General features: G+C 48.8%; 5 protein-coding genes across 5 annotated transcripts; 1 reads left to right on the top strand and 4 right to left on the bottom strand.

Annotated features, from left to right (window-relative positions):
- Nucleotides 1–1,190: 1,190 nt before the first annotated feature.
- FIESC28_07479 (uncharacterized protein) lies at nucleotides 1,191–7,052 on the bottom strand (the record flags this gene model as incomplete). Its single annotated transcript, XM_031161619.1, has 3 exons — nucleotides 1,191–6,846; nucleotides 6,968–6,985; nucleotides 7,042–7,052. 3 exons carry the CDS (start codon nucleotides 7,050–7,052, stop codon nucleotides 1,191–1,193), a joined length of 5,685 nt encoding a protein of 1,894 aa, XP_031014321.1.
- Nucleotides 7,053–9,452: 2,400 nt separating this feature from the next.
- On the top strand, nucleotides 9,453–13,226 carry FIESC28_07480 (uncharacterized protein; the record flags this gene model as incomplete). Its single annotated transcript, XM_031161620.1, has 4 exons — nucleotides 9,453–9,490; nucleotides 9,562–12,388; nucleotides 12,441–12,879; nucleotides 12,928–13,226. The coding sequence occupies 4 exons, from the start codon at nucleotides 9,453–9,455 to the stop codon at nucleotides 13,224–13,226; spliced, it is 3,603 nt and encodes a 1,200-aa protein (XP_031014322.1).
- A 442-nt stretch (nucleotides 13,227–13,668) lies between these two features.
- FIESC28_07481 (uncharacterized protein) lies at nucleotides 13,669–14,842 on the bottom strand (the record flags this gene model as incomplete). The annotated part of the gene is made up of 3 exons (XM_031161621.1): nucleotides 13,669–13,962; nucleotides 14,013–14,692; nucleotides 14,794–14,842. The coding sequence occupies 3 exons, from the start codon at nucleotides 14,840–14,842 to the stop codon at nucleotides 13,669–13,671; spliced, it is 1,023 nt and encodes a 340-aa protein (XP_031014323.1).
- Nucleotides 14,843–15,745: 903 nt separating this feature from the next.
- On the bottom strand, nucleotides 15,746–17,965 carry FIESC28_07482 (uncharacterized protein; the record flags this gene model as incomplete). The annotated part of the gene is made up of 3 exons (XM_031161622.1): nucleotides 15,746–17,508; nucleotides 17,605–17,628; nucleotides 17,716–17,965. The coding sequence occupies 3 exons, from the start codon at nucleotides 17,963–17,965 to the stop codon at nucleotides 15,746–15,748; spliced, it is 2,037 nt and encodes a 678-aa protein (XP_031014324.1).
- A 2,322-nt stretch (nucleotides 17,966–20,287) lies between these two features.
- FIESC28_07483 (uncharacterized protein) lies at nucleotides 20,288–20,963 on the bottom strand (the record flags this gene model as incomplete). Its single annotated transcript, XM_031161623.1, has 4 exons — nucleotides 20,288–20,351; nucleotides 20,414–20,578; nucleotides 20,858–20,875; nucleotides 20,932–20,963. 4 exons carry the CDS (start codon nucleotides 20,961–20,963, stop codon nucleotides 20,288–20,290), a joined length of 279 nt encoding a protein of 92 aa, XP_031014325.1.
- Nucleotides 20,964–21,712: the final 749 nt, after the last annotated feature.

Below are 21,712 nucleotides of genomic sequence, written 5' to 3' on the forward strand. Positions count from 1 at the left end.
TTATAAGGCGACAGATATGCTCGCCGTTTTGAACTAACATCTAGCTCATCATTTGACAGCTTCCATCCAATATCAGTTTCATTGGGTTGACTGAGATTAGGAACACTACACTGAAAAGTCTACTAACACAAGACGTAGCAGAAAGACTAGATACATATATACACAGATACAATAAAGCTTAGATGCAAGATGATGCTTTAACATGTTCTTTTCATCTGCATCTGACAAATTTACAGTCAGGCTTTTATATACTATTAGTTGCCTAGGTTCCGCTCTAGGGCAGGCGGTCCGAAAATAACCAGGACACAGAAGCGTATCAACTTAGATATGCTAAGGCACTGAAGCGTAGAGTAGACTATCCTAATCTTTACGATATCCTTAACTAAGTCTCGCTCTTTCTTTAACCCACCACCTGCAGGGTTAACTACACACCTTCAGTCTCGTATCACCAGTAACCACAAAAACGAAGAAAGATGGTTAAGACAACCAACGATTGATAATAAGTCTGACCAAGAGCTTCAAGGCGCAAAAAGAAACAATCAATGCGTAATCTGGGAATCGAACCCAGGGCTCCCCGATGGCAACGGAGAATTTTACCACTAAACCAATTACGCGGTGATGCTAAGTTTCTAACGAACTCGCTTGTGATGTCGACCATCGTTTTGGTCTCTATATTCCCCTAACGTACGAATTTTTGGTTGCTTTCCTGCACTTAGCTTATACGATGTGTATGAGAATTCCATGGAGTATAGATCATCAACTTTAATGACTATCTGGCATCACTGTGGTTTTAGGTTTCCTCTCCAGACAGATCAACGTTCAGACTCATCGTCCACAGCAACTCTAACTATAACCAACAGTCACACATCATCGACTTCAGTATACGGCAAAAGTGACAAGATATTGCATTTCTCCAAGGATGATTTCCACATGAAGCAGCTCAAACTCTTGCAAATCACGAGACACCACAAGACAAGACAGCGAAAAGAAACATCCAATCAAGATTATGCCCTTGGGGCTTTTCAAGTTAATCCATAAACAAAAGACGCCTTCGCTAAATGTACGATCTAGGCTGTTGTACAGAAAGTTATTGACGAAGTTACAAAATACCCTATTCTAGCATCCTCCGTTGTGTCGTCCAAAAGTCATCATTCCACGCCTCTGTAGTTTTTAAGCAAAGACATTCCCTTCTACGACATCGTTTTCATGAAGTCGTCCAGATCGAAACTCTCCTCGTACTGCTTGTTGTCCCATAGCTCGCCCAAATCATCCAACCATGCCTTCTTCCCTGGCGCTCGTACGTCACCCGTTTCGATATCGACCATGTCTTCCTCTCTTCCTTCAATGTTGTTCTTCTCCTTGTCCGCCAAAAGATTCGGTGCGGCATCGCCGACATTGAACAGATCCAAAATCTGATCCGTGTCCATTGTGGAAAGTCCAGCGTTCTGTTGGTTCACGACAGTCGAGGCAACATCGATCTTGAAGCGCTGAAGGTTTAGAATCTTTTCCTCCAGTGTTCCGCGGGTGATGAGTCGGTAAACATTGACCACCTTCTTCTGACCGATACGATGAGCTCGATCCATGGCCTGAAGATCTTTCTGGGGGTTCCAGTCATGCTCGACAAAGATGACTGTGTCAGCACCTGTCAAGTTCAAGCCGAGACCTCCCACACTGGTTGTCAGCAACAGCACATCGTAGGATGGATCGCTGTTGAACTTGTTAACAATGTCCTGTCTCTTGTTGGCCTCCACGGAGCCGTCAAGTCGAAGATGCGACACCGAGGGCAACAACTCCTTGAGAACCTTGTTCTGCACCATGTCGAGCATTTCCTTCATTTGACAGAAGATGAGTGCGCGGTGAGGTTTGATCGGTTGGTAGAGGGGATCATTTGAGTCGTGGCCTTCGACGCCAATACCGCAGTCCACCAGAAGATCTCGCAACGCGGTCAGCTTTGGTGCATGCTGAGCATCTTCGATCGAGGTTCCCTGCTTGGCAAGAATCTTCTGTGTATCGTCGTAAAGGCTGCTGCCAGGCTTCATCACCATAGCGGGAGAGTTGCACAGCTTCCGCATGTACTGCAGCGCTTGGAAAATATGCTGCTTGGCTTCCTTGTCTTCCCTGCCCGCCTCTGCCTGGATCTTCTTGCCTTGTTTCTTTGTGAAGTCTTCGAAGAGTTTCTGTTGCAGGTCACTCAGGTCGCAGTAGTAGTTCTGCAAGATCTTTGGTGGAAGGTCGTTCAAGACTTCTTCCTTGAGACGACGCAGCAAGAATGGCAGAACTTGTTTGTGAAGTGCCTCGATAGCCAAAGCACCTGCTTCCTGTTCTTTCGAAGAGGCTTTGCTGAATCGGCTTGCGGCAATTGGCTTAGCAAAACGATCCAAGAAAACCTTCTCAGCACCCAAGAAGCCAGGCATCAGGAAGTCAAATAGAGACCACAATTCCAAGACGTTATTCTGAATTGGAGTGCCTGTGAGAATGAGACGATGGTTACTAGCCAGCCTCTTGACAGCTTGCGTAATCTTAGCCTTCGGGTTCTTGATCAAATGCCCCTCATCCAATACGACGTAATTCCAGCTGTGCTTGTCCAGAACTTCAGAGTCGTTACGGCAGACATCGTAAGATGTAACCACTATGTCAGTCTCGCCGAGTCTGTCTTTCAAAGCCTTTCTCTCCGCAGGCGGCCCGACGTATGCAGTAACGCTCAAGAATGGCGCATATGTCTTGATCTCTTGTTGCCAATGGCCCGAAAGCGTGGGTGGGCAGACAATGAGAGATGGCAATCTTCGAACGTCTGGTGCCTGTGTCTTGGCGAACTCCTCGGCACGCTGGTGGTGATCGCTTGCGACGATACAAAGTGTCTGCAACGTCTTGCCTAGACCCATATCGTCACAAAGAATACCATGAAGATGGTATTTGTTGAGAAAATTGAGCCAGTTGACACCTTCTTGTTGGTACGATCGTAGCTCGGCTTTAATGGCCACGGGAATTTGGAACTGCTCTACCTTCTTTGGATCTAAAAGTTGAGCAATAAAGGTTCTTTCGCGGTCTCTGCCCTTTAACAACTCCTCGGACAGACCTGGTGGGTCCGGAATTCCAGCCTCGAGGGGAACCAGTTTAACGAGGGTGGCAAAAGATGTCGTTGCGATAAGGCGGATTTCGTTGTCCGAGTCGCTCATTCGTCCCAGAACCGGTACGATCAAGAAGATCACATAAGGTAGAATGGCATCTCCCATCACGGCAATCAAGTGATAGATAGCTTCGATAGCGCCTTGTCGGAAGTTGAGGTCGACAGGGTTGTTGATCGATGGTAGAACCTTCTCAACAAGGGCGGTCATACCCTCAACTGTCATAACGCTGCAAATTGTAGCCATACACTTGGCGGCCATGTATCGGAAGACCGACAATTCTGAGTGAAGGGCTTTGATGACCAGGGGCATCATTTGTATGATGAAAGGTTGCAGAGCCTTGTCGAGCGTTGGGGTCATTGTGCGGATAACAGACATGGCATCGACAATTTCTTGCCCAAAGGTCTGTTCAGGATCCTTCGCTTCTGCGGGTAAGTCACCAGAGAAGGCTCTGACCAAAGGCTCCACCATGAACGTACGGAGGCTGGGCACGGTTTCGAGTAGGCTAGCACCATAAGTTCTGGAAAGAATCTCCAATGCTTCCTTGGCACCTCGTCTGGTAATGCGAGCAGCCTTTGCTTCGCGAGCCCATTTGGCAGCATCCGGATGGTCGACACGATCCTCTTCCTTTTGCATGGACAACACGCAATCTGTCTTGCGGGCATGAACAGGGAATTCGGGGGTTTCTGCCACTTCGACACAGGAGAACTTGACCAAGTTGGAAACCACTTTGTCTGCTGGCCCCTTTCGACCCTTTTCGGTAAATAGTTGGACGAGTCTTGCGATGGTGTCGGCTGAGCGAACTTGAAGTTGTTGGTTCTCTTCCGTCTTGACAGAGTCCATGATGCCCTTGATGAGCGGGCTGGGTTTCTTGGGCAGTGCCTTCATACCGACAATAGCGCATGCTGCCGCTGCCTTGACACGGATATCGCGAGCCGCCTTAGCTGCCTTGGCTTCTTCGATAGCCAGGAATGTTACATTGCGGGCTTCAGATAGTTGTTGGCTGGCAATCATGCGCTGACCTGGTGGCATTGCCTTATTCAGCTTCTCATAATCCTCGCCGATGCACTTCTCTGCTATCGCAATGGAAAAGGCGTTAGGACCAGCCTCGGCTTCTCCCTGAACCACGACAGGCAGTGTTGGGAGCTTGCTGTGCGAGACTTTACCATGGTCACGGAAGAGATGGATCAACTGCTGGCATTGCGATCGAACTCGCTGGATGAAGTTTACGAGATCTCTGTAGGCGGCTGGTCGTTCAGAGTCGATGATGCGTTGGAGGTTTTCGAGGTAGCGAGGGGATTCACCAAGGCTCTGGCTGTTGCTGGCATACTCGTCGATAACCACACACGCGGTCATCTGACTGGAGGAGAACGCAGATCCCAGACCGGGGATCAAGAGCGCATCATAGTCGTCCAGGCTGGCCGAAGGAACTCGAGACATTATGAAGCCCATGGCCTTGGCAGCCGACACGCGAGAGCGAATCAACACATCCATACCAACTAGATCGACGTCGCCTTGCATCATATGGCCGTCGACATCATGGGTCAGGCCGGTAGTGGGAGTATCATCAACCTTGGTGGACTTGCGTCGGCGTTTGTGGGCACGATCGGAACCATCAGGAGAAGATGGTTTGCGAGGTGTGTGTTGAATGGCACCAGGCATGGTGTAAGTGCCGCCAGAAGGCTTCTGGAACAGGGCCGTATTCATAGGAATTGGGTTTCTCGAAACACCAATAGGGTGCAGGGTCAGCTGCATCATGGGGTCAATGTGAGCGGCAAACTCATCTGCCAAAACATCAGGTTTGGTGGCGAGACTTTCAACAAGCGACACCCACAAGTCAAGAGACATGTTGAGCGCATCCCTGTCTCTTTCTACAATGATGTTCTGGAAGATCAATCGCAGTATTCTTCCGTTAAGCCAACCCTGCGAAGTCTCTGCATCAAGTTTGGCAAAGGTCGACAAGGCTTTCAAGACGGCCACGCGTACGGAGGTAATGGTATGGCGCAGGAAGGGGTAAAGTCTGGGGACGAGCAGGGTGAATGATCGTTCCTCATCTTGTGCTGCCGATGCTTTCATTGCTTCCAGCACTTGAGGGAAACCACAAAGGGTAGCAAGGAGATCCATAATCCGCCCAGTACTGGCACTAAGGTCATCGCCAAGATTTGATAGACTTTCCCAAATGATGTTGACGAGACCATCGAGCTGTTCGGGTCGCATAGTAACGAACTCCTTCGCCATGGGGATTAATGTGGCGGCACTGACTGAACGGACGTCGTCATCCATATCTCCCAGGCCTTTCATGACTGTCTTGATAATGCCGTCGATCATGTCGCTGTCTTGAAGAAGAAGATCTTTTCTTACCGCAACAACGTATCTGAGACCGATCATACCACCGTGGCACACAGACCACACTGGTCGTTCAAGTTGGAGATCTTCTTGCATAACCATTCTGTAGAGAATTTTAAAGGTGCTGTAAACAGACGATGAAGGGAGGTGCTTCAAGACAGATCCAAGAGACTGACCAATCGTCTCCCGAATTGGCGCCACGGAAGTATCGGAGCTGTAATCGGTGAAGCGATCTAGCATCAGTACGCAACACAACCGGCAGGCCATATCGTCGAGCCATTTCCGGTTGAGTGCATCGTTCTCCTCTCTTGACTTGTTACGTAGTCTACCGGCACCTCCACCGTGTACTCGGATTACTTCGCGGAGACCCATCGCGGCTCCATGTCGGGTTTCCCAGGAGGAGTCGAATAGGTCAACCTTCAAGAAATCACACAGTCGGTCGTATGGCCACTCTGCTCCTTCCATCGTCTCCTCTGCTTCAAGTTCGGACTTAATAGGGATTACAGGCCCCTTGAATTCGCTCACGACTTTGGTGTCTTCGTCAACATCGGAGGGGCGTTCCAGGTTAAAGTACTCGTTCACTTTGCTGTTCTTTTTGGATTCGCTGTCGGGCATTGAAGAGTCATCCCCAATATTTTCGGAACCTGATGTCATTGAACGTCTGACAGAAAGATCGCCAAATCCTCCTTTGCCTTGAGATGCCTTCATTGCTTCTCTCTTGCGTTTTCGTTTCAGCACGTTTAGTTGTCGAGAACTCAGATGGGACTCTTCAGGTGCATGAGCCTGGGCTCCAACCCCATCGGTGCGATTATGTCCATGACCATTCGTGGTGTCCATTGGGGTCCCAGGCGCGGCCGGGTTATCGCCACCTGTGTAAGCAATCTCCTCATCTTCGTACTTCCTCCCGAGAAGACCTAGTCGCCCAACGAGCGTCTTCTTCTGGTGAGCCAGTCGTGCTTGAGGGTCGAGTGCCGCTAGTCCATACTCAATACCACCACCACGTAGCAGTTCCCTACCATACTTGAGAATCATCTCAACGTCGAGAGATTCCAATTCGAAGAGATCGTCATCTTGAGGTATCGTTTTGGTCTCATCTTCTTCTTCCTTCTTGATGTGTCCGTTTTCATGGACATGCTCCTCCTTCTTAGGCTCTGCGGGTGCATCTCCGAGGTTCGGATCATAGATGGGGGCATGCTCTGCAATCTTGCCGATAGCAGAAGCAGCAGTTCTCCGTGTCTCCCATTCCTTGTGTCTTAGGTAGGGCACAACACGAGAGAGGAGATTAAAAAGTTCGTCCGGGTGTTGTTTTTGCCAGTCGGCAAGCTGATTAACGGCAGTATCACGGATTAACCTCGTACTCCCTGTTTCAAGGATACTAAAAAGCTGTTAGTCATCCCCTCATGCGCATGAAGGGGAACCTCATGGTTGCCAAAGTTACTTTTGAACATATCCATAACCTTGTCAACCATGAGGATGAAAAAGTCAAATTCACTTACGTGACTAATCTGTCGAGTCTATTAAAAGATTAGTATGCCATGATGTTGCTGTTGAGAATGTGGGGGAAACTAACCTCGAAGCCATTGTGAATGTATTAGATGGGGGGTAATATTATAAGCGCGTATCAGGACATCTCGCTCGCTACAGGACAAATGTTAGTTTTGAATCAATTGGACTGTGTGAAATCTTGTGTCATGTCATCAACAGGAGATGGTAACATGGAAGCTGTGTTAATGTGCTATCCAGCGCGACGGGATCGTGTAGCGCGACGTGATGGTGGGTCGTCGGGAGTGAGATGCATGCATCCGGAGTACAAGGCCGAAGACTCAGGTGCAAGCGCAAGTGTCCAAGTTCTTTCTGCAATGGGGAAGATTGAAAAGACGATAACGGGATATAAGAGAAGTGCCGACATTTTAAGAAACGAACCAAAGAAAGGCAGCGAATCATGCATGACGCAGCCTAATCAAGTGTGGGGGAACCATATCAAGCGATCATCAAATATGATAGGGGGAGAAGTGGGAAAAAGAAAAAGATGCCGGGGTATAATGCAAATAAAGGCGTTCAATCACTTACTGTGAGTTGGCGATAATAAAAAAGCGGCGTCAAGCCTTCAGAGCCAAAGCGCACGCACACGCGAACAAGTACACCTGAGGTTGAGTTTGCAATGCAATGGATGCAATGGATGCAATGGATGCAAGGCAAGGCTTAGCTTAGCAAAGCTGTCAACTACAGATGTTGCTTGCCGAAGCTCCCGGTCTTTAAAAAAAGATCCAGTATCAGAGATCCCCCTGTCTAGAGCGCATGCAGCATCGGCACTTAAAATGGATGTTGAGATGGGATGTTATGCAGAGAGATACGCTGCAATGAGACGTAGCCGATCAGTTGCGACGATTTGTCGGCGATTTTTTTTTTGGTTCCTAGGAAGACTCCGGTTGGCCGGGTTGCAGGAGCTTGGGGGAAAAAAGGCTGGGTCAATCAAGACTGTAGATGGACTGGGCAGCCAAGTGTCCGTTTCTTGCCGTATTATACCCAGCGACGATAGGGGGGAGGTGACCGGGGATAAAAGAGATGCGATGCGAAATAAATAAAAGTGGGTTCAGCCGAAGTTTGTTTGCTGTATCCGTCCTTTTATTAAAGGTTACTCTTTCCTGTAGGTATGGGTGGGAGTGGTGCTGGTGCTTGGTCGCTCTTTCCGCTTGCGCAAGTTGACGGTGGTGCTCTGCGGTGCGGTGCTGGTGCTGGTACAGAAAGTACTGCTGTGGTTCCGGGTGGCCAACTGGGAAAATCGGGGTGGAGGGCAGGCCAGGTCTTCTATAAGTGAGTGCTTGTATTTATAAACGCGGCGCGGCTTGGGGAAGCACGGCCAACGGTTTCTTTCCTTGCGCTCGCTTAATTTCCCTGTTGCCTTTTAGCGTCACATATGCCCCTGTTCTTTTTCTCCTAGGCTTACCTTTGGTCAGGTGCAGCAACACTTATCCACTTTTGGCTCAAGTACGCCAGCGGGTCCACTTTAGATGTGGTCAAATCGCGAAGATCTTTGCTGAGCACTAAAAAGCCATCTAGATTTTAGTGGTCGGTTTAAAGATGATCCATCAATATTGTACATCTTGCAAGCTATTGATTGGTGCGTTGGTCGAGCTCCTTCCTACCCTGTATTATGTGTAAATTCAGCTGTGAGCAACACTCCATTCACGGCTTTGTTCTTGATGTCCATTCAAACATATCCATCTTTCCATATTAGTGTTTATGTTGCTATATCTGCATGTTTCTTTCTTACAGAGTTGTATTCCTCCCTTGTTGGTGCTTACAGTGAACAGAAACGTGTCCATTCCGTCATCAAGGACAAAGCCTAATTTGGGTACACATGAAACTTCTCCGATATTGAGAACAGGACTTGTATCAAAAAATTGACGACCATGACAACGTAATCGGTATCCGTAACATGAAACAACAAGGAAATACTACGCTGCAGTCGCAGGTTGCTTGCCTACGATAAGTGCCGCGTCGAATCGAGATGGCAGGAAACACTGTACATGCAACAGCTTGCAAGTATAAATACACGATGGTAACGCGGTTATGTGTTATATGCTACAGATAGGGAAAATGAGGTAAAACTTGGACTGTATATGCTTTACTCTGTAGATTTCAACAAATACAATCATAAGTTCCGCGAATACATCACATCCGCCAAGGTTACCAATGCAACGATATCCCAAGAAGCAACGACTGGATCATTGACCGGGATCTCAAAGACAAAACGCACGGACCACTATCGTTGCTCTCGAGTCGGAAGGCATGATGTTCCGGTTAATCCAGTCCGCGACAGGACGCGCCAAGACAGCCACTGATCGCGGTACCCAAAGACGCGCATCAAGTCGCATCACGTAGGTCATCCACGCAAAATTACTCGAGATTGCGCAACCTCCTACAATCTAATAATTATAACTCCTCGCATGTTGCGCAGGAGCGCCGGCGCAGCTCATCATGTATATCAAGCAAATTATCATCCAGGGCTTTAAAAGGTATGTTTGCTAGCACTATTTCAGCCTTGGGCTTCCCCTCCGCCAACAATTGAATGCTAATGCTGCGACAGCTACAAGGACCAAACCGTCATCGAGCCCTTTTCTTCAAAGACCAACGTAATCGTCGGTCGCAATGGTTCGGGAAAAAGTAACTTCTTCGCAGCTATTCGCTTTGTTCTTAGCGATGCCTATACCCAAATGAGTCGCGAAGAGCGGCAGGGACTTCTCCACGAAGGCTCAGGCTCTGCCGTTATGTCAGCATACGTCGAAATTATTTTCGACAATAGCGACGACCGATTCCCGACCGGAAACAAGGAGGTCATCTTGCGTCGTACCATTGGTCTAAAAAAGGATGAATACTCGGTAGATCGCAAGGTAGTCACCAAGGCCGATGTCATGAACTTGCTTGAAGCTGCTGGATTCTCGCGATCAAATCCGTACTACATTGTTCCGCAAGGACGAGTTACCGCCCTGACAAATATGAAGGAGTCCGACAGGCTCAATCTGTTGAAGGAGGTGGCGGGAACACAAGTGTACGAGACACGTCGTGCAGAGTCGTTGAAAATTATGAACGAGACAAACAACAAGAGAGAAAAGATTGACGAGCTTCTGGTTTACATCAAAGAAAGGCTTAGTGAGCTGGAAGAGGAGAAGGAAGAGCTCAGAGGCTTCCAGGACAAGGACAGAGAGAGACGATGTCTCGAGTACGCATACTACCACAACATACAGCTCAACGTTCAATCAGCCCTCGAGGAGCTCGACAATGCTCGACAGGATGGTATCGATAGCTCCGACACCAACCGCGCAGAATTTTCCGAGGGAGAGAAGGCGATTTCAAGGCTTGACTCAGAAATTCACAAGTTGCAGAGGGAAATGGAACTTCTACAAATCGACCGCCGACAGCTGGAGGAAGACAGACGTGACACTGCCAAGACTATGGCCAAAGCTGAGATGAAGACCAAGAACTTGAAAGAAGGCCAGTCTGCTCAGGAGCAAGCCCGAGCCCAGCATGCTGCTGATCTCGAGTCTGTGCAGAACGAGATAGCTTCGAAAGAGCAGCAGCTGTCCACAATTGTACCAGCATATAACCAGAAAAAACAAGAAGAGGACAATGTTCGACGACAACTCGACCATGCCGAAGCCACGCGCAACCGCTTGTTTGCTAAGCAGAGTCGTGGTTCCCAGTTCAGAAACAAGTCTGAGCGTGATGCATGGCTGAAGAAAGAAATCCAAGAACTCGAACTCAATATCAGTACACAAAAAGCCAACAAGATCGATGCAGACGAGGAAGTTGAAAGAGTACACGAATCAATTGCTCAAGCAGAGCAGGAGGTTGCCGAGTTGCGAAATCGTTTAGCTAACTTCAGCGCTGAGCGAGCAACCCTCGAAGAGGAGGCAGCCAAGGCGACTGACGTGATTGAAAAGCTCAACGACGAAAGGAAACTCGTCAGACGTGAGGATGACAAGCTCAATTCAGTCATAGCCAATTCTCGCCAGGAGAAGGAGGCTGCTGAGCGCGAGCTGTCGCATACTATGGATGGAGCCACTGCCCGTGGTTTAGCAACGATCCGAAGATTGAAACAGGAACGTGATATTCCAGGAGCATATGGAACATTGGCGGAGCTACTTGAAGTAAGCGATGCCTACAGGTTACCTGTAGAGCAGATCGCCGGCGCAAGTCTCTTCCACTATGTTGTTGATAACGCTGATACCGCCACCTACCTCGCAGACACTCTGTACAAACAGCAGGGCGGTCGAGTCACTTTCATGCCCCTTGCTCAACTACGACCGAAGCAAATCAACCTCCCTAGGTCCAATGATGCTGTACCTCTCCTCAGTAAGATTTCATACGATGACGAGTACGAGAAGGCTTTTCAACAAGTGTTTGGCAAGGTCGTTGTCTGCCCCAACCTAACCGTAGCAAGCCAATATGCACGAAGCCACGGCGTGGACGGTATCACTGCTGAAGGTGATACAACCAACAAGAGGGGTGCTATGACTGGTGGATACATCGATCCTCGAAAGTCGCGCTTGCAAGCTGTTCAGGCCGTGAACAAGTGGCGAGGCGAATACGAGAGACTTCTGGCTCAGTCCCGGGACATCCGACGACAGACAGAGCTCAAGGACCAAGAAATTACAGCAGCTATGTCGGAGCTCCAGAAGGCTAGGGAGAGGCTACGACAAGCCGTTGATGGTTTCGAGCCGCTCAGGCATGAATTGATGAACAAGTCGAAACATCTTGAGAACGAGCGAACTCATCTTGATGCAGCTGTGAGACGCCGAGACGCAGTTGAAAGCAACATGAACAGCTTTTTGGAAGATCTTGCTGGCCATGAGACAGAACTCAAGTCGGACTTTAAGAAGAACTTGACTTCTGCAGAAGAACGTCAGTTGGAGGAGCTTACCAACAGCATCCAGGAACTCCAGAAGCAATGGAACGAGCTTAGCAAAGCCCGACGTGATTTGGAAAGGCAGAAGCAGCTCCTTGAAGTTGACCTTCGCCAGAACCTGCAAATGAAGCTTGACCAGCTCAACAGCCAAGCCTTTGAAAATTCCTCTTCTGGATCTTCCGCTGGTGGATTGAAGGAGGCTCAAAGGGAACTTAAGAAGGCGCAAAAGGCACAAAAAGCAGTGGAAGCAAGCCTTCAGGAAATTGAATCGAAGCTGGACAACTCGCAAGCCCGTCTAGAGCAACTGGAGAACGAGAGAACTCAGCGGGAGCAGGCCCAGCAAGAGATTTCCGTAAGGATTGAGAAACAGCAGAAGAGAATGGACAAGAGTCTCCGAAGGAAAGCCGTCCTGACAACACAAGCCGCGGAGTGTGCCCAGACCATTCGTGATTTGGGTGTTCTCCCGGAAGAAGCCTTCGATAAGTACGAGAACATGGACCCCAAGACTGTAAGTTGTTCCTGTTGAACTCCAGTGTAGGTAACCACTAACATATCTCTAGGTTTCATCCAAGATCAAGCGGGTAAACGATGCACTGAAGAAATACAAGCACGTCAACAAGAAAGCGTTTGAACAGTACAACAATTTCACAACGCAGCAGGAACAGCTTATGAAGCGACGTAAAGAGCTGGACGAGTCTCAGGAATCTATTGAGGAACTGGTTGAGCACCTTGATCGTCGAAAGGATGAGGCCATCGAAAGAACATTCAAGCAAGTGTCAAGAGAGTTCACAACGATCTTTGGCAAGCTTGTACCCGCCGGTCATGGTCGCCTGCTAATTCAGCGAAGGGCGGACCGTCGGCAAGAACCTGCAGACGAATCTGATGGGGAGGCTCGAGGTGCCGTTGAAAACTACACAGGTGTTGGAATCAGTGTGTCGTTCAACTCGAAACACCTTGATGAACAACAGAAAATCCAACAGCTCAGTGGTGGCCAAAAGAGTAAGTCTCCTCGTATCTTTTTCAGGATCAAGCAACTAACATAAGCAGGTTTGTGTGCCCTGTGCCTCATTTTCGCTCTCCAGGCTACTGAGAGTAGCCCTATGGTTATTTTCGATGAGGTCGATGCCAACTTAGACGCCCAATACCGTACGGCGGTCGCAGCTCTTCTGGACTCTATCTCCAACGAGATCGGCACTCAATTTATCTGCACCACTTTCCGACCTGAGATTGTTCATGTCGCTGACAGATGTTATGGTGTCACATTCCGCAACAAGACCAGTTCAATCGACTGCGTCAGTACAGAGCAAGCCCTTGACTTCGTCGAGGGTCAAGCCAAGCCTGCTTAAGCGGAACGAAGGGACCGTGATGTCGTTTTTCGGATTACATGTAAAACTGTGCATGGAGGTGGTGGACTGGCGTTGGGTTGCTTAATACCAATCTCTTATGCGATTACGATAAGCCTTTTATTTTAAGTGCTTACTTTGTTAGCTGTCGGGTTTTTTGACGAGACAGAACTTCGATATAGTATGACGAGCGGCCTTGTGAGGCGTTAAAGATAGGCATATGTTTCCTGCATGTGCAGGCGTTGCAGTATTATGAATTCCATGGCATTATTTGATCAAGTCGTGGCACCCGGTGATGGTAACTTGGTCCATTGCTTCGTCGCGTTGTGTAGGAGCCCGTAACGATACGTCTTGACGTCTTCATTGTTCTGTACAGCAAAGTATACATGGTAATTATACACGCAGTAGCTATCTCTACTGCCAATATCTACCCAATCCTCTAGATTTACCGATCAGTCATCATGTTGCGCACACCCTTGTAGTACGCCTTGGGCAGCTCCTTTTCCAACTCTTCGCGAGTCAACCACTTGAACTCAGTATAGCCAAAGGGGTTATCCTTTAGATCAGCCTGGCCTGCCATTATTCTACCCTTGATGAAAAACGTCTTTTCACCCTTCTTCTCAACAGCACCCTCCTTGCTGAGCTTGGGTCGAGAGACGACATGAGCGACTGGTATGCGGCTCACGAGCCAGGTGTTCATGTTAACGCCAGCAGTCTGGTCAAGAACTCGCTTGGCGGACTTGAGAAAAGTTAGCAGTTATTCATAATATCTCTGTCAATCGTCCTTACCTCGTGAAGGTTCTCCTCCTTGGGAATCACATCCGCGGGAAAGCCCCATCCATCCTTGCCCTTAACCACAAGATACAGAGTTCGGTCAAGCTGACGGTCCAGTCTTCGGACATCACCCTTACTATCAGCCTCTGTAACACGATCCGCAGGAGGCTCAACAGGAACAACATCATCCGCAGCAATGACCTCAGCATCATCACTGACACGCGCCTCAGCATCCTTCAACAGAGACTTGACGATGGTCTCCTGGTTGCTCAGCTCATCGCCGACCTTAAGCTCATCATCCCATGCCTTGGAGCTCTTGCCATGGTAAACACCCAACTCCTTGGCCACTGTGCCTTGTCGCTCCTCGACCTTGATGTTCCAGTCTAAACGTCGAGCTGTATCAGGCTTGAAGTAGATACTCGTGATGAAGGGGGTATTGAGACGCTCCTCAAGACGCTTCTGGTAGAAGAAGAAAGCATTCTCGAAGGGGTGAAGTTTTCGTGTCACCAGCGGTGGTCGAGTAAGAATCACTCCGGAGCGGACATCGTATGGCGGCGACTTCGGTGCGGTTGAGGGGGGAGTGGCATCGGTTGGGGTTTTGGCTACGGCTGCAGCGACGGAAGAGTAGAGGCGTCCTGGGATTCTAGGTAGAGCGGAAGGTGAGGATGCGCATCGGGCGCAGACGTTGGGAGAAGCTATAGTGGTTCAATGGTCAGTTTTTATAGGCCTTGAAGAGGGTTAAAGAGGGCTCATGAGAGCGCCAATTGAACCTGGTGAACAGGGCAAATGAACTTACTGGATAGCACAGCCTTAACGGCCCGTCCACCCCGACTTGAAGCTGTCATTCTGGCTATCTTCGCTGACCCCAGACGTTGCGATTGGGTGACGAGAAGCAAAGCGGGATGGGATATGATATTCAACCTCTCACTCTCGAACTTTTCCCGCTAGCAGTTCGGTACGTACCTGCCGCTGCAATTCCCGTTCGAGTGTCTTATCACCCACGTGACGATAAGAATTCGAGGTGGGGTGCAACGACCGACTTTAAATATTTCTCGGCCTTGGATTTTCTTTCACTCTTTCTTTCCCTTCTCTCTCAAGGCACCATTCCTTATCGTCAAGACCTGTTCCACCTCCAGAACGTCTCGACCATTTACGCGTGCCGAGAGCGATTCCGCAGTCTTTTTCGCTAGCGGGGCCTGCAATTTATCCTACCGGGTTCTGTTAGATAGATACTGCTGACATTCCAACACCTTGGTGTTGTATGTTTAAAAACAACTGTAAACTTGCTTCGCGTGGATTCAACCGAAACCTCTAGCAAAGCGCAATGATCACCACTTGATATGTCGTCATTACCTATAAACTGCATGTGTTGACTGGTAGTCGAAGAGTGAGCTTGGCTCATGAATTTCATATAAATGTCAACAGCTCATGGGCATCTGCCATTGAGATGATGTTGAAATTTGAGACTACCTAGATACATAAACAAGCCAGAAGCGAAGCGACAATGGCACAAACCTATTATATAGGTAACTATACAAATCTTGATCCTGTACCGAACTCTGCTTTGTTAGATCGTCCAACTCAACTCCGTTGTGACACCGCGCTATCAAAATGCAAAGAATCATGCCCGCCTTTCAAATGATGCTGATTGCTGGGTATCAAACCATATGGAACCGAACCCCACCCGATCGGGTTTGCCTGAACGCCTGCTTAACTATGTTTCCGCCTTGATTCATTCTATCGTAAAGCTAAGCAGACAATTCTGCAACTGCTTGAGCCACCTCCTTGGTAGCTCGATTTTCCCATTGTCGACGGGCTTCATCGCTTAGCGATGCTGCGCCCTTGACCTCGTCGTAAAGCTTTCTTGAGATGTCTCTGTTGATAACCGAGTATTGTTCAGTTGTCAACTTTCGAGACCGCCAGTGCGGTCGCAGGGCACCCTTGACTATCTCGTTTATGCTAACTTTATCTTCTTGGGTAAGGTTGAGTTCTGTTGGCGGTTCCTCTTTTCTTTGAGCCGGGACCTCGTCTGGGCGGCGTGGTCGGGGTTGTCGTAGCTCTAATGGTCGGCTTTCGGGGAGTAGGGCTGGGCGCACTTCGGAGTCGCTATTCTCGCGGCTTGTATGTTCACGACCAGTACGCCCACGACTTGAGCGAGTAGGTGAAAAGTTGATTGGTACATGTCTTGTTGGGGGCTGTTCTGAGTCACTGTGATCATGGTTCATACGTTCATGATTTGCACGGGTAGGTGAATGGTTCCCACGAGTGGGTGAATGGTTTGCTCGTGTAGGTGAATAGTTCGCAGGCGCATATCGTGGTTGAATAGTGCTACTGAGCAAGAGTGTCGGAGAACCTGGTCGAGCATTGAAATTCGGCATTGGAGGAGGGGTAAGAGAAAGAGCCCGCGGACTGCCATAGGCTGACGGAGATGGCGACATGACAGGAGAAAGGGCAGGCGACGAGGCATCTGGTGGATGTCGCCACCCATTGTTGGTTATTAGTGTATCATCATCAGACATAATGCTGGGTTCAAGCTCTTTCAACAATGAGGAAACCAATGGAGGATCAATACTGCCATGATCGGCAACACCGTTCCTGGAAGATGCTCCATTGGTGTTGATTCTTGCTGTCGATGGCCCAGGTGCTGGGGACGACACAGAGCTCGAGCCTTCGCCGTTCTGGGTTGGCAGGCGACGTGTTCGTGGACGCTTGAGCTTCCTTTCAGGTTCTTGGGCTGGCTCGCGGGGCGATGCAGTTACAGACCGCCCTTTGCGCTTTCTGGAGTTGGTGCTAGGCTCTTCAGTTTCTCGTGCACGATCCAAGGCGCCCCAAGCTCGTCTCTCGTCTGCCGTTTCTTGCACGGGCTCAGGCGCTGGCTGAAGTCGTTCGCTAATAGCCTGAGGAATGTTGTTCGCAAAAACGTCGCGGGCGCCCAGACGACGTGCGATATCCATTCGTTGTTGCCAACGTTCGAGTTCCCGTCGGCCAAGCTCCTGGAATCGCCGATATTGCTCGAGCTCTTCGTCCTCATCATCGTGATTATCCAAATCCAAGTCGCTCATCTCGTAGAATCGACCAGAGAACTGGCCCCATGCGCCTTGCCACTCGACATTTCGAGCTTGGCGACGAGCTCGCCTTAATCGTTCTCGAGTTCGTACATGGTAACCGCGCACATTTCGAGGGTTCGGGCGACGTACGTTGGAGGGGCGAGGCGACCTTTCTCCAACCTGGGTAGCTTCTGGCTCTTCCACAAGTTGGAACAGATGGGCACATTCCATGCAATACCAGTCGCCGTCAGGAATAGCCACGAGACCTATGCAATGTGTATGATAGGCGGCATCGCAGCTGTCGCACAAGAGTAGGACATCTTCTCTTTCTGACGAGTTGCAAATAGGGCATGGGTTGCCTGGTTCTTCTTCGTCTTCCTCGGGGTTTTCGCCAAGCCACTGTCTTACATCGAACTCGGCGACCTGTTTTTTATCTTGAACATCGTATTTGGAGATGGCAGTTCCTGCAAGAATAAAGTGGTTAGTGAATGTCGAGGTGCATTGCGTTGGGAAAAGATGGTGGGCATGATTAAGCCCGTTAAATCAAATGGTAAACTTACCATCTACGCCATTGTATACTCGAACTGAATGAAATGGACAGCGACAGATTGGACATGTATTTGTCTTTTTTGCCCATGAACGAATGCATGCATCGTGAATAACATGATCACATCCGTCGAGTTCAGCGACAATATTCAAATAATTCGAATCGTCCTCGAGAGTTTCTGTGGCTGTAGTGGTTGTGGCAGGGAAATGTGCTGGCTCAGACGTAAGGGTGGATGTGGATGCAGATGCGGCAGAAACACCACCAGCAGAAGCAGCATCACTCGCAGCTATAGTGAGGGCAGCTGGAGCTTGGAGAGAAGCCGAGGGTCGAGGCAGAGGATCCAGGCATATAATGCACTGTTCCGCTTCAGCCATGATGTTTGGTTTGATAAAAGAAACGGTATTTAGATGAGAACATGTAAAATAGAATATAAATCGAATCGAACCGAGTCGGGGTTAGAGTAGAGTAGAGTCGAGTTGAGTCGATTGCAATTCAAAGAGGGCGGTGATGATGGTTAAAATGGGAGGTCGATTAGGCGGGATGGGGGGGCAAAGCAGGACTGGGCTGGTGCTGGCTTTGACACCTGAGTGGTGATGCGTTAGTGGACTAGAGTCCCTGCAACTAACTGCAACTGCAACAGCAGACGGGAGAAAATAAGAGGAAAGAGTTCCAGCTTTAACGCTACTTAATGGATGTTTTTCTACCTAGGTACGGCTCTGGCCTGTCAGGGACTGGACTGGACGTGACCGGGACCAATGAGCGCTTGTCCGTCTTGGTTCAGCGCCACGTCCTTACCTGCAGCTTCCATAACTTTATAATACGTGAGTAAAGACCCTGATGACATGACCTGAATATTATATCTACTTGTGTTAACTTGAGATCCATCTGATCCGTATGGATTGAGTGTTGGATCTCTAACAGCCCAGTCATAGGTATAGCAATAACGGTACAAAGTAAGGTACCTAGGCATATTCACAACTCTCACATTCACTCACTCCTTTGTTCCCCGAGTCTCGGAGTCGATAAATTACCTGTAACCCCCGTTCATCTCGGAACATAACTGGTGACTCTATTATTACGGGCAACTTCGCGGCGCGACTGGCCGTCCCTTGTTCTATTTACAGTCCACCGGGCACGTAAATACCCACTCGTCAGACTCAAAGTGCTCTTTGATGAATGAGCGAGTAAAGAGCTAATGTAATTACTACAAGGTTCGCCGAGAAGGAAGTGCGGCACTGAACCATTTGCCTACCAACCTTAACTCTCAAGGTATTGCCATGTGTATTGAATATCCGATATCTCGAGCACCTTGCCAAGACAAAAGCACCTATGTTATGATAACGCGACTGGCAGATGGGATACGTTCATCAAATAAGTTGACACCCGCCCCAGGGTGTCATAAGAATTGGCCCTCAAGGGAATAAGAGACGAAATAATTCGATCACTTTATGCTAGCATCTAGGCTACTTTATTTCTGTAGCCTAAGTCTTGGAGAACATTTCTTTTGACACCCCACCCGACCCGGAATCCTTGTTGTACGACAGGAACTCACATACTGGGATCGTGCAGTCAAAGCCTTCACTTCACATATATTCATCTTCAAGAACCCAACCATCATGAAGGATCTATGCTTGAGTTCAATACAACAACCACTCATGTTTCTGGAAACCTCTGGAAACCTTCTGGGTGTGCCGACTTTATTTAGGCACTCAGATGATGCTTTTCACTTCTAGACTTCTAATAATCCCCTTCCTCAGTAAAGAAACAGCCTCTCACTGAGCGCATATCATAGCGTGCATACAAATCAGCTCGCCCGCACACACAGAAGAATCATGCTTGACACCTACAGGATATGCAGCTCGGGATAAACAGACTGGCATGAATCCTGGCGTGTCGTGTGTTACGACCTCGTGACATATACCACCCAGCTTGGGCTTCGCCTGCACACCAACCAACCTCCACTATGGGTCTTAGTCTCATCCAAGCTACCTACATATGGGCCGAAGGGCTGACCGTCTCCGAGCCACCTAAAATTCATCTTACCTCAGAAGAATAAACTGTATTGTGCGAATTAACCCTATCAAGATATGAGAGTCACTGGCTGCAGATGTATGGCTCCCACCGGTCTCGAATGAGTCCACCCACGATAGATTCCAGACCTGCCCTAGATGGCAGGTCGTCGCGGTCAAGACTGTAGAGGAAACTTACTCTCGGTCAAATGCTGGAAAGACATGGTTCGCTTGCAATTCAGGTGGCCCAACGAATCATGTCAAGGCGGAACGAATACAGGGAAGGATGTCATACCAAGCCAGCTCGTGCTTCATTCGTGACGTAAGATAGAAACAGATACAGCAGGTTCGTCAGAAATATGCGAAGAACTGTGGCATCCAAGTCGGTAAGGATGTGAGCATAATTTTATTGTGGTTGAATCCAAATTTTGAATGGTAGACAAGCGTTGGCTGTCCACGACCTCACGAGCTGGTAAATCTTGCACTTTATGGCAGCTGGCGGGTCGTTGAATGGATCCGAAACCATGCAATTCTTTTTTGTTCATTGCTATTCGATCGGCTTCTATGTGACCGAAGTTCGGGTGTCGACGTCCAGATCGTCACCTCGTAATGTAGGCACGAAATCATATCCCCCCGTACACCATACCGAAAAGCAAAGCCATTTTCCCCTTTCGCTAAAGTCCAACCTTAAACCTCAGCAATCTCTCGGAGTCGTCGCAGAGTCGATCGCATAGCGGCGGCAGCGGGGGTGCTGTTCTATAGTCAGTACTCTGTCGTATGTTGTAATGCCGGAGCAGGAACGGAAGGACGCACGCAACGACGTAAGCACCACCAGCAACGGTGCGCTTGCAAGACTTGCAGTCCCAGATACCGGTAGCCTGGCGCTTGACGGTGGTCTTTCCGCAGAAGGTGCAAGTGTACTTGGCGTGCTGGGTGATTTCCATCTTCTTGACCTGCTTTCGCAGGGAAGCACCGTAGCTAGAAAATGTCAGTTTCCGTGGTCGTCTGATTCTATCCAGCCATAGCACTTCGATTCTGTTGCTTGTCTCATGCTGTCCTAGGCCTGCCCTGTTTATCCCTTCACTAAATAAATCCGTTGGGTCGAATTGATGAGATCAATAATGCATCGCTTGGTCGTGGAACGTCGACACGGGAAACAGAGTCTCGGACAGCAGAGAAGCCGCAACAGATTCAGACCGGGGGAGAGTAGTCGGATTCGAAATGCTTCGGGCATGGATTTTCGTCGTGATAACTTACCGGGTACCGTATTTACCGCTGTAGCAATGTTAGCTTCTGCACTTGATTCATCACATCGAGAGGACGATACATACGTAACACCGACCTTCTTTGTTCGCTTGGTCATCTTGAAGGTTATGTGTGGGACGTCTTGGGGAGGATGAAGACGAGAAGATGGTCGGGCGGAGGTGAATGTTGCTCGACTGCGGTTGGGAGGCTGACACCGAAAATGTTGCAATGGAAAGAGCGACTTGTGGTCCTTAGGGCAAGCCCACCCGACTTTCGCGAGTGGGTCCCACCTTCCGAATTTTGATTCCGGATAAACACCGGACAGTGATTTTGGGGCCTTTGATACTCCGACTCGTACAAATTCAATTTATTGAGTCTGTCTATTGTCTGCATGATTCATGTGATAAGATAGTCTTCAACATCATCACTCTTGAAGAGGTGTTGATCAGCCACACCGAAGAATATGAAATCTTCACATGATAAGTGTCTATTCCTGTATAATAATATGATCTTGAAGGTATCTTTACGTAGTACTTGCTTGGGGTGATCAATCTATTCATGAGAATATTCACAGAAACTTGACTGCAACAAATAAAATGAAAAGAGCTGGCCAAAGCTGTAATAAAATGACTGATTAATTCTGTCTTTTGTATCATCAGTACTTAGTCAAGTGTCCTTTGTCACCTCAAAGTCGAGGTTCATTTACATCGAATTAAGATGCTGATGGCGATGGCAGGGCCAAGATGTGCATGCAAGGATCCCTGTAGCCAGTCACCGTTGACTTTATTGGGAAACTGTCGAAAGAGGTACCTAGCTTCAATGATGTAAAGGCGGAATGTCTTAACATCAAATAACCTCCTCAAACTT

This window comes from Fusarium coffeatum (genome assembly GCF_003316985.1).
Source record: "Fusarium coffeatum strain FIESC_28 chromosome Unknown BRIP53273_contig_166, whole genome shotgun sequence".
NCBI lineage: Eukaryota > Fungi > Ascomycota > Sordariomycetes > Hypocreales > Nectriaceae > Fusarium > Fusarium coffeatum.